The following is a 15,682-nucleotide window of genomic DNA, read 5'->3' as shown; positions in this document are numbered from 1 at the left end:
TACTAGAACACTACCTGAAATCACGATTTCTGGGAAAAGTTCAAAATAGGCACAAATAACAACTACGAGTAGTAGAGTAAAAGATTTATTAATAAAGTATAAACATTACTCAATCACACACATCAATTAAACAAGAACGATATTATTTGTACAATACATACATAATACTCTTATGTTTTATCAATGATATAGATTCATTTCGTCTTAATGTTAGAGTCATATTGTCCAATGTTTCCAAGACTCGAAAGGTTGAAGTACCAAAGTAGAGATTCCTTAAAATTAGTAGAAGAGTACAAACAGATGTTTATTCTCCGGTCATCATCTCCATGAACTCTGCAATAAACATTGTCCTAATTAGGCGAGGGTTTAATAGACAGTATAAAACATTGACTGTCTCTAAATAGCAAATGTGTCAGGAGTGTGAGTGGCGTTGCCAAATAGCATTCTAATTAAATACATTTTTGCAGCCAAGAATTACTTTAATCATTGCCGTCACCCTCAATCTACACAGCTATAGTAAACAAAATCAAAGTTAGGAAGTTGCGGATTAGTGTTAACTTTTTTTTGCGCCTTTTGATTGCGCCTGATGATAAACTTCACGCCTTCCTTAACTATTCCATTTGTAATTGGTAAAGTATTCGTGTCACTTCAATGTTGTGCTGCCACTTTTAGTGGAGTGCCATGACATATTCCGTGAACGCTTTGAGAAGGCAAGAGTTTTCAAGGCGAGAGTCAGTAGACATTATTTAAGTGAGCATCGTACATTGTCGACCTCATCGTCACTTTCCATCAGGTGAGTTGGAGGTAAAATTCTCACTTATTCTATCATAAGAAAAAGTCGACGAGGCAATTTATATTATATGAAATGGTATACGATAAAGTATTGTGAAGTAAATAATAGCCAAAATTAACATTTGCACGAATAATTGTGAAGAAACGATTCTATCGTGTTTCATGAAGTAATCCTCATCTGAGTTCAAGTAGCTTAGAACTTGGGTGGAATTATGGTTTAGACCGAGGACGTAAATTTACCATCAAAGTCGACGGTACCGCTGCCGTCAGTGTCGATCTCCTGAATTAGGCCGTCGAGCTCTTCTTCGGTGAGCTGCTCATCCAACTCGCGGAGGATTTCACGCAAGCTCGACGTGGGAATGTAACCATTGCCTGTAATTACAAAAATTAGAAGAAATTAGCGTATATTTTTGATGACACCAAGTGATGGGACGAACAAAACGTGCTCCCGGTGGTAAGCGACTCGCCTATTCATAACAGTTGAAGTACCACTCAGAGCTTTAAATCGCAAAGATATGAGTTATTATACTTATGTCACCCTGACTCATAAGTTAACAAGTCAAAATCGAAACACAGTAATGCTCACATTACTGCTTGGCGGCAGAAACAGGTTAGGTGGCAGTACTTCCCTGGACGAACTTTTTCACAAAGAGCTCTACTAGTATACTAAGTATAAATATCTACAACAGTAGGATTTTTTTATACCAAAGACTGAAAGAAAGCAAATAGTAATTCGAAGTTTAAATAGTGTTTCATTTCAAGTTGATTGACGGGAATGTAGATTTTATCAAAATTATACGTACTCATAATTAAAAAAACGTTTCTTACCTTCCTTGTCATACAATCTGAATGCTTCCCTAAGTTCCTTTTGCATGGCTTCCGCATCCTCCTCTACGATGAACTTGGCGGCCAGCGTCACGAATTCAGGGAACTCGAGACGACCAGACTCTGAAATTTCACACAACTTGCTCTTAGCCTGATTATATACAAGTAATTTACATTATATTGCTAGAGTAATACGAATCTAAGAAATGGTGAGTAACTATTTTCTTAAGTCTCTAACAACACGCCGTAACCAAAGATGGGCAAGTGCCTGGGTTTTAGCCCGGCGCTTTGGTAACGCCGGATCTAAATGGGTTAAAATCCATTAATGCCCGAAATCGGAGACAAAACTATTTACATCTAAATATTTGTTGTTAATCGAGTTTTGTTCAAATTTAATGAGATTATTACAAAATGTTTATTGTTTACTGATTTAGATGATTCGATTTGCCATTCTATTAAATCGATTCGCTTGAAAATCGCATTGAAATAAATCGATACAAAAAATCTTTAGATCTAATGCACTTGAATCGATTTTTATAAGAATATAATCGTAAAGCATGTATCCTTAGTAGTGGGAATCCACAGGATTGCAAGGTGGATTGTATGGAGTTTGGAGTTACTTTTTTTCGTCTAAAAAAAAATGTTTTACGTCGAAATTTGTAGTAAGTATGGGATTATACCAAATTCCGTATTCGCCGTTTCCACCTACGATTTTGGGCAGAAATGGGTTAAAACCCAACGATTTGGGTAATAACCCGGTTAAAACCCGGGCGGGTTGTTATGCTTCAACCCACTGCTCATCCCTGGCCGTGGCAAAGATTGGAGACAGCGAATGAAGGTGACAGTAAAAACCACTCATATTTTTTCACATACGTAAGTCTAAAGCAGACAAATTGGTAACATGTGCTAAGCTAAGAATAGATTAGTTTCTGTTCCACCTACACTAAAAACAAAAGTTTCTAAATAGAATATTTCTTTATTTAGAAACCAACCACATGCGTAGGCATTACGCTTACAATTTGTACTAAGGGTTTTGTGAATAAACATTACGTAGTAATTCTCAAAAGAAAACAAACCAATTTAAAAGAATAAACAGCTGTAAAGAATCCATTTTTTGCTATGCGTATTAGTTCCAAAAACATAAAAACTACAAAAACGACCTATTTACTACGCCATATAACGTGTAGTAGTGTACGTAGTGTACCTAGTGTTGTAACACTACTGTTATCTATTACTTACAAAGTTTAATTCTTTTAGGTTTCAGAATATTTTAATTGAACCTGTGTATTGGTACAGACATTGAGCTCTAAGTAATAAGAGTATTAGAGAAAACCTGGGTACAGCAGCGGTAAGTATATACTGAGGTGAGGTCTATTGATATTATATTTTAGTATAAAATATATTACCACTAAGTAAATTAGTTTTCAACAGACTACTATTGTAAAACATAAGATGTCCATACGTTGGTTATGTGACAAAATTTTAAAAGCCAACTGATAAATAATTTACGTGAACACTAATAGGTATAATGGTAATGCAAGTATTGTTTAGGATCTAAAACCTCGTAGGTTTATCTGTGTTTGAAACAAATCAACGTTTCGGACTTTTTACTATTATAGTTTATATCCTTTGATTCTAATGATAATTATAAATATTACGAGCTCAATTATGATTCTTTTGTTCTTGATAAATAATGAATATCCTACACCATTGACCTACACTAAGAAATGTCATATGAAATATCATAGCAATAATTATTTTCCGTTGACTCAAGTAACCAAAACATAGACAAAATAACGATGTATCGATATTTTTATATCACATCTTTTGTTCTTTGTTTTTAGTATTTTCATGTCGTTTATCATAGAAACAAGTTGGAAACAATATACTGCACCTTCGTCTCCGCGCCCCTACCTACAAACGTAAAGCGTGGCCACCTTGTAGCAAGCAACCTATAATAAAATGGTTTTTTTATGATACCAAGACACGAGACGTACAAGTCGTGCGCCTGGTGGTAAGCGACATGCCTAGTAGTTGTAGTGCCACTCAGAGCTTTAAATCGCAAAGATCTGGGGGGCACTGCTACTGCCCACTGACAAGTCGACAAGTCTCATGTGCCTGTAATTTCACCATCACCCTTCAAAACCGGAACGCGGTAATGCTCACGTTACCGCTTGGCAGCAGGAATAGATAAGGTGGCAGTACTTGGACAAACTCTTTCACAAGGAGTTATACTGCTACCAGATGGTTTATGGTGATTATAAGGTAGGCATTAGCTAACTATGCATCTATATACAGTAGCGAATTTATAGGAGCACATGTCTCACTAATCTATTGCTGGAGTGTTGGAGAAAAAACAGTCGTTCGTTATTCAAAAAAGTTGGATTTGAGACTAAAATAGAAAAGTTGTTGACACACATTTAGATGAAATACTTACTATCGGCATCGACTTCCTCAATGAGCTCCTCAAGGATCTTTTTGTTGAAGGGTTGCCCCATCATCCGGAGAATGTCGGCGACGAAGTCGCACGGGATGCTGCCTGAGCGGTTGTGGTCGAAGCCATCAAAGGCTTTGCGGAGCACTGCAACAGACCACAACTCACTTACTTCACGTTATATGTGATACCGGAACATTTCTTATAGGCTACTTCGGCAACGAACACCTTTTAGTACATAAAGTAAGGAATATTAAAGTTTAAAATTGCAACCTACTGTCAATATTAATTTGTGGGTTCATGTCAATATTTCACGAAAAATTTGCGGCGATACGTAATTTGGAGCGATAGTGTGCTGCAATGACAATTTAAGGACTGGCACTGATCGTTCGACGGGGTGCAATGAGATTAGGATAGTTCAATGCACCTAGATGTAGTGCGAATAAGTTGTGCAACGGGGCTATTTCTGACCAGCGTGGTACACTGGCTGCTATATACGCATCGCAACGTGCTACATGTTTAACTGCACAGGGCGTTTGTAATTATCCTATGAACTCCAAACTAGACATAATTATATTGTACTTGTCACTCATATTTAGCTTTTCGCTTCGGAGACCCTGTTTGCGATATTAGTATGACTGCAATCAATGGTTGACACAAAGAAAGATGCTATTATTTGGATCCTTAGTTATTGCCTATAACTGCTTCCGTAACCGTACCATGCTGGACTGCCACACAGAGGTCCCGGGTTCGATTCCCGGAACGGAAAAAATATTTGTATGCTACATTTATTTCTCTTGTGAGTTTGGGTGTCATTTGTGGCTATATACCTATGTGTGCCCATGGCATCTGCTCCCTAGTGCGGGGCTATGCTGAGTGTGTGTAAAATAAAGTAAAAGTCTAGTAGATGAATACTTACAGCTAAATAAAAATTAAACACGTTTATGCAGTAAGATTATAACATTTATATAGAAAAAAATCAGAAAATAACATCAACCTGTATATGATTAATTAGCATCAACCTGTCTGACAGCTAGGTGTTCCAATTTGAACCGTACTGCTCTCAAAATAGTGCAAAAACAGTTAAATATACAGGCGTATCTGAATGTTACTCCAAAATGACAAACGAGTATAAAATAATGTAGTATATAGATACAAATCAGATGATTTTGCTCATAATTAACGGACATATTTTTATTACCTTTTACGAAAACATTAGAATAGCACACAAAAAGCTACACATAAAACTTTATAATCTGTTTTTTTTTTTGTAAATTACATTTCTGGGTTATCACAAAATAGAAACATGATTAACATTTTTTTTTTCCCCGAAATCTTCTCGGCGATTATAGAATAGATTTTGTTTCATTTGTCTGAAGACACATTACGAATTCTTTCGTTACATCATCATTTAATGTGTCCCTATTTTGACACATTGACAAGTTATTCCTTTCCTGATTCTCTTTTCCCTAATATTCTATATGACTAAAATAACGAATTTAAATTGTTTTATCCAAAAAACGACCTGCATCATTGTAGACATTTTTTATTTTACTTCGGCTTTAATATAGTGTGATTCATAGAAATTAAAGATAAACAAAACTTAATCATTGCAAAGCAAGAGAGCATCCGCTCGCTGCGCTCACTCTGCAATTTATTATACTAACTTATCATAACCTAACCAATCTAAATATGTTTGGTTTAATTATTTTTATATCCTTCCGGGGGCGTAGCACTGTTTGGGTACCTAATTTCGGTGGCAATTTTTATTATTTAAATATGCTAGAATATTATCGTGAAGTATTATTTAATATTTGATTGTAGTATCCTGAAATATTATTTACCGTTTCATCAAAATACATAAATAATAAAAATTGCCACTAAAATTAGGTAAAGAAAACTAACCTGAAAATTACACGTTTACATTCTGTCCAATGAACTAATCTTGTTTTCGTTTGTTTGAGGTACGTTAACAGCACATCAAGCTATACGCTATTGCTCGAATATCGCTTCCATAGCCATGGCTTCCGGAACAAGATCCGTCAATGTTGATATGCTGCTTCCGTAAATTTATCAAAAAAGTAATTTTGCTGAAACCGAATATTCAGCAACATAAATTATATGGGAAACAGACGCCAGGATAAACATATAAAAAAAAGAAACTTCTCCAAAAGTGTGTGTAATAATTATTTTATGATAATATTTTCGAATAAACCATACTTATGCCATAAAATATTTCTGTGTTAGAAACTATGCCAAAACATTCACTGCAGTGAAAAAAAATGTCGAACCGTGTTCAGAATAATGAGACTCGGATCCCATTTTCTGGCATTTGAACTTAATTATGTTGTTGTAATTATTAATAGGGGTTAAAGTATGAAATTGCCGATTTGTACTGAAAATCTAAATTGTTTATTTTTTAAATTTTTAACAAATTTATTTAATCAAAACAGTTGCCATTATTATCTATACATTGCTGCCGTCTAATGGGAAGGTTATTAATGCCTTTGCGATAGAACTCCGACGATCTAGACTGCACAAACTGTGTGAAGGCATTTTGTACTGCCTCCTGGGAAGAAAACTTCTTGTCACGTAGATAATTGTCCAAATCACGAAAAAAATGGTAGTCCGTTGGAGCAAGGTCTGGTGAATACGGAGGATGACGAATGGTTTCTAACTGCAGTTCCTGAAGGGTCAAAATGGTTTCTCGTGCTGTGTGAGGTCTCGCGTTGTCGTGGAGCAATAATGGTGAAGATCGATTCATGAGTCGGGGCTGTTTTACTGCTAGTTTTGTCAACATGGTTCGGAGTTCGGCACAATAGACATCTGCCGTTATTGCTTGACCAGATCGGAGAAAACTATAGTGAATAACACCATGCTGAGACCACCAAACAGTTACCATTACCTTTTTATTGGTAAGTTTTGCTTTAGGACACTGTTGTGGCATTTGACCTGGGGTCAGCCATTGCATTTTTATTTTCCGGTTATCATAAAGAATCCACTTTTCATCACATGTTACAATTTGATCCAATATTCCTTCATTTCTGTACCGGTTCAACAAGGCAACACAAGTTTCAACACGCGTTTCTTTCTGCAGATCAGTCAAATCATGAGGCACCCATTTTTCGTATTTTTTTATTTTATTGATTTGACGCAAGTGAGTCAATATTGTGGGTAAGGTAACGTTAAACCATGCCGCTAATTCCTGGGTAGTTTGACTAGGATCGGCTTCCACTATCTCTCTTAATTCATCGTTATTCACCTGTGTCGGCGGGCGGTCTTCCTCGTGGCTCGTTCTTTAAGTCGAAATTTCCATCACGAAAACGTTTAAACCAAAATCGCACGGTGCGTTCATTAGTAGACCCCTCTCCAAACGCAGCATTGATATTGCGGGCTGTTTCTGCCGCGTTAGTTCCGCGTCGGAACTCGTATTCAAAAATCACTCGAATTTTCGCAGTATCCATCTTTCTTGTCTAAATTGAATAACAAAAACAATTGAAAGTCGATATTCAAATGTTTCAAATTTAAAAAAAAAAAAATCACAGAAACCATTTGAAAAAAGTTTCATTCGAAAACCTCAAACCATGAAGATTCTATGAAAATTCAAAGAACCTATTGCAATAAAACGGCAATTTCATACTTTAACCCCTAATATGTTGTTGTTTACGTATACCTACGTGTGACCCACTAAACATAATAATTCACCTCTTTCCACATACAATAAAATTGTGTATTACAATTTTCGGGATCGAGCATATAATAGCGAATAAACAGTACCTACTAATAAGTTTTTATCGTAATCTGTACGAACATTACTTATATCTGGAGCGTACGTCATTATTATAAACACAAAATTATAGTGGGCAACTGAAATAAACCCCTTCGGAGTTTTAATGGCTCGCCTGATAGGTAGACTACAGAACACCATTTTCAAACATTGTAGTTGATCTTTGTACAGATAGCCAAAAAGGTTATGGCTCGATTATGGGACAAATGGCTTGAAGTCGGCACATCCCTATTTTCCGTTTCCGGTCGTTTAATTCAAGCTGCCTCACTGATGCAAATTTTATTATTTCCGCTGACAGTCTACAGTGCGTCACCAAGGACATAGTAGCACACAGAACGTTTCCAGCAATTCGATATGCATCTTGAAAAAATATTTTTCTCTTCTTATCATCGAGCAACAGCCACATTATCGAAATCATCGTAGCTACAACACCGCGCAGCTGTTCAGCGATATTTTGCCAACAAAATTCTTTTAAAAACAAATTTTATTTTCGCGGGTGTCGCGTTGTTAATTTTAATCGTCAAGCTGTCTTGGCAGTTGTCTCAAAGCCCGTGCGTTTTATTGCTTTTTTCTAGATTTTAGCTGCTTATTAATTACCCGCCCACACAGGCCCCTCTATGTGTTACAGACGAGACGGGGCGCAATATCCACATAAGTTATAGGCCATTGCAACAGCAACTCTTTCGGAGTAAATATTCAATCAAACAATCGATCTTATGATCAAACGCAAAGTTACACATTTCTTTAGATACCGACTTAGATGCATCATATTTTAAATAAAATTATATACATGGGGTAATCATACGCATAGCAAAGCTTAAAACTGACATAAAACATATGACTGAACATTGCTGAAGTAAAATAAGTAACAGCAAATCATTTCTTGTGATGTGTCCGCTGGAAGAATGCGTTAGGCTGCAATTTAATTTGTGTTTTTGGCTTGCATTCTTAACTGTCCTGCTGGACTAACGTAAATTTATAGCACTTGGCACATATTGGCGCGATATACTTAACACATTCTGCAAGGAACTTTATTGTTGCTTCCCGAAATTTTAATATTAAACTGGAGTAGGTGGCGATGTGACAAATTCCGAGCGAGACGCTATCCCATTTCATACCATTGCAATACTTTAGGTGTGGGTGTATTGTATTTTGTTTTAGTATTACCCGCACATCCATGCAAATATATTCCAAGTAGTCTTCTGTTGTACAATTTTCGAGTTTATTTCTTGAATTACATGCACAGATGAAATCTTTAGAAAAATTCAAAACTATTTTGTAGCATTTGTAACTGTTTGCTACGACTACATTGTACGCTGAATACAAACCGTAGTAATATGAGTCATCGTGTTACATTATAATCGGCTATGCAAATGTTGTGTACTGGTGTGGTTAATTGTATACGTTAATCCGTGTTCAAGGAATCGCGAGAATCTGTAGGTACCTAACAATGCCGGCGAATTTCCACGGTAGATTGGCGTTCTTCCAACCATGTTGCCACGCCTGCACATCGCGGTACATTTACTCAATTAATTATTAACGTTTGGAAGATTCTAAAAAGTAGGATTTCTCCTTTGTTAAATTATTTCTAGTAAGTTGCGCAAGAAGAGTGATAAAACGATATCAAAAGTAAGTTTAGTCGATTATAGTATTTTCAGGATCTCAACTTCAATGCGTTTTACTAGTGTACTAAGTATATACCTACCTTAGTTCAATTATCCCACTACCTACACGTATATAAATAATTACATAAATAAAATAGGAGGGTCTGTCTATGATTCTAGAATCTCATCGGAACGTGCCTGTACAGGACATGACAGGAGGAAATGACTTCGCTAAGCCCAAAATCTAAAAACAGTCCATAAAAGTCTATAAAATATCTATCCATTTATAAATAGATTTAGATTTTGTAACCACTTTAAAAAAACCTGCTTAAAATATGCTCTAAGTTTCATCTCGATATTTTAAAGGATTTCGAAGTTACAGGATGTTAGTTTATTTTTATTTTTAATTTATTTTATTTTATACGGTACAACAACTGATAACAGTCTTCTAATAACACTTACAGTTACGTGTTGTTTTTGAAATTTATAATATTGCGTGTTATGTAATACGCAACATTATAAATCTGATATCCAATTATAATGGTCCATTTTGTGAAGCATTGTTTTTTGTGAGAGGTAAATTAAACAATTGTGGAATACGCTTAGACCGAGTAGATATCCTAAAATACCGGTGTTCAATCAGCTGAGAATCTAGGCTACAATTAACAATTTTGTGCAAAGTACACAGGTTACACTTGCGTACAATCCTCGAGACTGATGTTGAATTTGTGCAAGCGAATACGTTGGTACGAGAAGCGGAATATCAAGAAATTATCTTGAAACTTGTTGTGACCATCTTCAAAGTAAACAATAAAAGACGTAATATTTTCTTTTGCAGAACTACCCCTAAATATATTGTACAATCGTGTATATATTAGTACGGAATCATGTATAGGGTAGTTGGTGTAAGATGGCGCGGGCGATAAGTTGGCGCATTAGTTATTGAGTGATTCTGGAGTGAGGTTCGCGTCTAATGCCAGTCGTAGTTTCTTGAGTTTATATACGACACGTGTTCGCAAATAAATATTCAATTTCGATACAAAACGCTGGTCGCAGATAAGTTCAAAGATTTTAACTGCTTTTGATCTAATTTTATCGTAATTTCAAATTAATGCCGTTCAAAATATTTCCAGATATTCAGTGTTTCGACTTGATTATAGATCAAAAAAGTCTTTCACATTGGCTTCAAAAAAAAAAATCCGACTTTTTACTAAAGCAAAATTTGTAACTTGGCGCACTGAGTGGGTGTACAAGACGGCGCGCGCCAACTTACCAAAACCTTATTTGAGTGTTTGGGAATTTGGACTTCTTTGTAGAGATTTTATTTTATTCAATTGCAGACGGTCAAGGCGCGAAAGGAAGAGTGATAATCAATCATGGACACCTTCTGTTAGAGCAGAAGTGCGCAAGATCCTCAACCAAGGAAAAAGTAAAAGATCTGTGACAAAATCTTTAGGAATGCCAGATCAGAATCAACGTTGAGAAAAAAAAGTAACCAACACCCAAAATACCTAAAAAATCTTTCAAAGCTCTAAAGAAAAGTAAAACAAAGACGTTTTGGACACGTGCTTAGTGTCAAGAAATATACCTATCGGAGAAGACTAGATTGAATGCTCTAATTGTCAGGAATGGAGACACGAGAAGTATACGGGACATCTTAGATTTGGCTGTATTTAAATGTGTCATTTATTACCAATTAGTCAAAGCTCAAAAATAAATACAGTTGATTGTGATACTGTTCATTTTAATTTTTTTATGGCTAGTTGTTTCAAAAGTGCGCCATCTTACACCAACCTACCCTACATACTAAGTATAAAATCTGTGTAAAAGCAAATAATGTCCATATTTTTGAAAGTTCCGGTAAAACGAGTAAAATGGAATTCTATATTTTATATGTAAATATCTCTCTTGTGTGAATGCTTTTGAAATGAATTAATGAAAAATATTTTTTAGTTTTGGAAACTCTTAGCAAGTTTAAGGTTTTAAGCGGTTTAAGGTTTTAACCATCATGTGAAATTGCTTTCTTAGGTTTTTATATTTAAACTTCGTATGAAATTTATACAAAGCAAATTATGAAACATTTTTTTTGTTTTTGAAGACATCCAAAAAGATGGAGGGATCTATAAGCTTAACAACACAATGACAAATTAGTGTAAAGAATTAAATGGATTTTTCTCTGTGTGATTCTGTGCTAATGTTTAATAGAACTAGTAAAGTTCTACTATGCTTACCAATTCTACGTGAACTAAGTTGTAGGCATCTAGGAATAACTAATGTGCCATTGTCATTTAAGTTATAGGTTACAATAGTTATAATGCTAAATATATAAAATAATTGAAAAGTTTGGGACATTTAATCACAGCGAAACAACGACACCAGCTGTTCGTGAAAGAAAACATTGCTTTCTGACAGGTGTTCGGTTGTCACTCGCTTGTCACCGCCTCGTCACGGCGGCGGCGCAGCAGTCCCGTCTGTTTACGCATCTAATCCTTTCGATTTTTGTACGCGACAGTCGCAAAAAGCTAGTTTACAAGAAAACGAATTCATTATCATATGTACGGTATGGCATGTAACATTAGTTACTTCTGAATTTGATTGATTAAATGGTGTTCAATTTATCATCTGAGGATGTACTATCTCCTTGTGAAATTCTGGAATAATGCCTGACTCAGGGTTCGGAAGTAGGTAAATAAAGTAAAGAAACAGTAATCTGTATGAGCTTAAAAAAGAAATGTTTACTAAACCCTCATGGGTTGAGTCATCTCAAGCGTTACGTGTTATGAAACAGCTATACGAAAAATATTTTACTTTTTGAAATCAGAGTAAAAATCAAACAATTTATTTTTATATCTGGTTAGTTACTTAGCATGTGTGTTCGAAAATAGCAATCCGTGTTTTTATAGGGAAGCCACGCCCTCTGCGGTTGATTTAAGGTCTATTTTGGGAAGATTAATTAGGCCCACACGCGATTTTTAGAGACGGTATTTATTATCACGGTTCGCATCTGTTTTTGTTACGTCAGCGTTCATTGTGTCTCTGGCCCGGTGTCAATTTCGACGTTGCAATTTTTCACCCTAATTCTAAGTTCCACATTATACCATTATTAATTATAGAGTCGTCTTAAAAGTGTCGTGGTAATTAATTTGTAACAAGCTCTCTTTGTTTCTAGAAATGTCTTAAAAATAAATGGTTTTAGATCTGTATAATATTGTGGATAATAGTCAGTTTCCAGCTCATACCTGTACATGTACATGGCTAAGTATGGCATAAGTGGCTTTGTGGTTAGAACTTTTGAAGTACCTAATTTTTCAACCCAGAAAACAATTTTGTTATAAACGTGTACCGGAAAAAAAGAAAATACTTGTACTAACAGGAAGCATTCACTTTGCGAACTTTCGTTAGTTAGCATTCGTATGTATTGTATATCTTTCGCGAGCTTAGGGAAACGTGTAGTATTGGGAGCCCGCGGGTATGAGAAGATATGAGAGCGGTGTTAAACTGGACTTTCCCAATGCTCGTATTTGTGCAAACGGCACTCCTATGTCTTCGTTAACGTTCGACAAGGTTCGAGTCCCGTGGGCGCCCCCGTAGAACCGCGCGTCGTATGAGATGATTGTGTGTTTTTCGCTCCGCACTTATAAAATTTGCTAAATTTCATCATCCCAGGTAAGCATTAAAATGCATAGATACTACATTGTATTTACACTAGCTACGTCACCATATCTATCAAGTTTTAAAAGTTTCCAGCATTACTATTAAGCACAAGAAAAATAGAAATGTTTTTACAGTTTTATTCCTTTTTCAATTCGATGATACACGGGTAATGATTTGGCTCTCCTTATCCCATTGCAATATTCACTGGATATTCCTTTAACGCTTTCTTGTTTATTTTCATTACTTTTAAACTTATATATTTCATTACTTTAATTTTTTTTTTCAGACTGATTATATGTAATAGCTCCCATTTGACATACGGGATTCTTACCGGCTCCCATTTCCCGAACTATGGGGTAATGAGAGCGAACGACATGTTTTAGTTTTTTCTGTTTTAACCAAATATTTTATTTTAGTTTCATATTTTTTCTGTGATTATTTAGTACCCAGATGTGTGAAGCGTACGTTCATAACTAATAAAAATTTAAATTGCATAAATTATGACTTTTATTGTCAATTTTCCTTAGTAGGTACCTATTACCCCACGCTCCCCTACACATTTGGAGCGGTTGTCGAAACGATCATCGCGCGCTCTTTATTATTATCGAGATTGTAAATATGTAACTTCCCGAATATTAAGTGCTGGGAAAGAGCAATATTTTCACGACTAACGATAATTAACTAGAAACGAATTGTTCGAGACGAGCACGCGAGGGAATGCTTGACTCCCGAGAGAACGTGCTCGCGATCTGAACGCTCGATCTTTGTATACACTCAAGTCAAATTTCGCCCAACGAATGCACCTGATGAGTAACATCCTCTATAAGCAAAATACAAAACTATGATAAAAATGAAGAGTAGAGCAGTTTATAAATCAATTTCATTTGATTTTTGTAACATACACTGTCTAACGCTGGAGCATTTTGAGGCAAAACAGAAAAAAATGTACATACCGGCCATTTGCTCTGGTGGCAGCTCATCAGCCTGAAAAAGAGAGTAATATACTTTAAATTTCTGTTGTTTATTGGCTCTTCAGACGACTCTCGTATCTCGCGGAGAAATTGATACCTGACAACGTTCTATACGTAAACATTTTTTTTTATTTCTTTTGTTTTAAAGAAACATGAGAAAGTCTTCGTCGGATTAAACGAAATACAAGTATACCACAGTGTTTAATTCTCAGCGAAAAAAAAAACAATTTCAGTGTACAAGTAATTCGAGTAGGCATTCTTAAACTCTCCGTAGAGTTACGTGCGTAAAACGTGGACTGTAAATTTATTTTATGTGCAATTGAAACGAAAATAGATTCATTGGTCTGTATCGCTCTGGAACGGTTATGGTGTAACGTATGTAATATTAAGGCGTGTAAGGTGTTTGTTAAATTGAAAGTTTCTTTAGATTTCTCGTTAATTCTTTAACATAATGGTAAGGAGCAAATGATTTAAAAAATATATGAAATGACTGTTAGAGAGAAGAGTGAGGTAACCTATAGTTCTATGTACCGCAAGTAGATACACACAACAGATAATTACTGCAAATGATAAATGAATTTACTGTTTTAATTTTGTCATTAAATTTCATCATCATTCACAACGTCCAAGACTAAAATGTATGTTGACGCTCGTTTAGTTAATTGTTATTTATTATATACTAATTCAGTATCTCCTGCTATGCTTGACGATACAGATATGAAATTAAAAATTAAAACCGACTGTACAGTTTTAGTATAAAATCCTTTTAAGCGTGAGTTTCTTTGAGTATTGATTTTTATTCAAAGTGCTATGTTATAGTTAGTATTCTGTAATAAGATAGACTAAAAAAGACGTCAAATCGTACGGTTTACTACCGTGGTCACAGCTTTCTTTAATATTTTCTCAATCGAAGTCAATAAACGCTGATAACACTACGTTACGTAGAGTATGACAAGAATTCAATGAAACCAAAGTTGAGCAACAATTTTCGGAACATCATGTTACAGAAAATTAGTTTTATAAATTATTTTTGTTTTAATTCTTGTTTGAAGACACCTACCCAGTCTTCTGTAACCATGATTGCTGTCACTTGTTAACACTGTGAGACGCACAACACGACTGAAAGTTTTCTGTTTCCCGCGTTCAGGGTTATTTCTGCTGGTTTTACGAGAGTCGGTCGATTCGGCTTTTGGCGGCGTGCGGGGGAGGGGTCGGCGGCCTCTTTGCCGGGCGCTGTGTCCTCCCGGTTTCCTGCGCCCGCGCCGACCAATCGCGTGAGCCTCAAACGGCAGGATGCTACGTATTTTTAGCCGGAAGCGTGGTCAGGAAAAACGTAAACAAGCCGCGTTAAAGTTTATGTTGCGAGCGTCCGCTTCTCCTGACCTCGTTGCCCGCCCTACGCTATCCTACTCTACGCGGTGTCACAATCGTGATGTAAATCACTCCAGTTGATGGTTCTCTCGAAATATTAATTGCTGTATATTGTTTTGTTTGGATTTCACTTTTACATGCTGCTACATATATCTGTAACGGCAGTCTAGTGTATAAAACTAGACTGCCGTTACAGATATATGTCATATTATGTCAGTAACGGCATCAGTTGAAAATTTTAGTG

At 35.8% G+C, this 15,682-nt stretch overlaps 1 protein-coding gene across 2 annotated transcripts; it reads right to left on the bottom strand.

Annotated features, from left to right (window-relative positions):
- Positions 1-71: 71 nt before the first annotated feature.
- LOC113237167 (troponin C-like) lies at positions 72-15,160 on the bottom strand. 2 transcript variants are annotated; one of them, XM_026473479.1, is made up of 6 exons: positions 15,128-15,160; positions 14,050-14,080; positions 4,055-4,198; positions 1,621-1,740; positions 1,033-1,164; positions 72-333 (listed from the first exon to the last, which is right to left on the bottom strand). In XM_026473479.1, the coding sequence occupies exons 1-6, from the start codon at positions 15,143-15,145 to the stop codon at positions 305-307; spliced, it is 474 nt and encodes a 157-aa protein (XP_026329264.1). In that variant the 5' UTR covers positions 15,146-15,160; the 3' UTR covers positions 72-304. The 2 variants fall into 2 exon arrangements, with proteins under 2 accessions (XP_026329264.1, XP_026329265.1); XM_026473480.1 differs by lacking the exons at positions 14,050-14,080; positions 15,128-15,160 and adding an exon at positions 4,329-4,476.
- Between the last annotated feature and the right edge of the window lie 522 nt (positions 15,161-15,682).

The sequence above is a fragment of the Hyposmocoma kahamanoa genome, unplaced genomic scaffold (genome assembly GCF_003589595.1).
Source record: "Hyposmocoma kahamanoa isolate Upper Pololo Valley unplaced genomic scaffold, ASM358959v1 93, whole genome shotgun sequence".
Taxonomy (NCBI): domain Eukaryota; kingdom Metazoa; phylum Arthropoda; class Insecta; order Lepidoptera; family Cosmopterigidae; genus Hyposmocoma; species Hyposmocoma kahamanoa.
Note: the sequence above shows the minus strand (reverse complement) of the source record. Positions and strands in the feature narration are given on the sequence as shown.

Excerpts from the sequence above, each read along its gene's own strand:
- LOC113237167 (XM_026473479.1), bottom strand. Across the intron at positions 1,165-1,620 it reads CAGATTGTATGACAAGGAAG|GCAATGGTTACATTCCCACG; the intron begins GTAAGAAACGTT and ends TTGTAATTACAG. Across the intron at positions 334-1,032 it reads CGGTACCGTCGACTTTGATG|AGTTCATGGAGATGATGACC; the intron begins GTAAATTTACGT and ends TGTTTATTGCAG.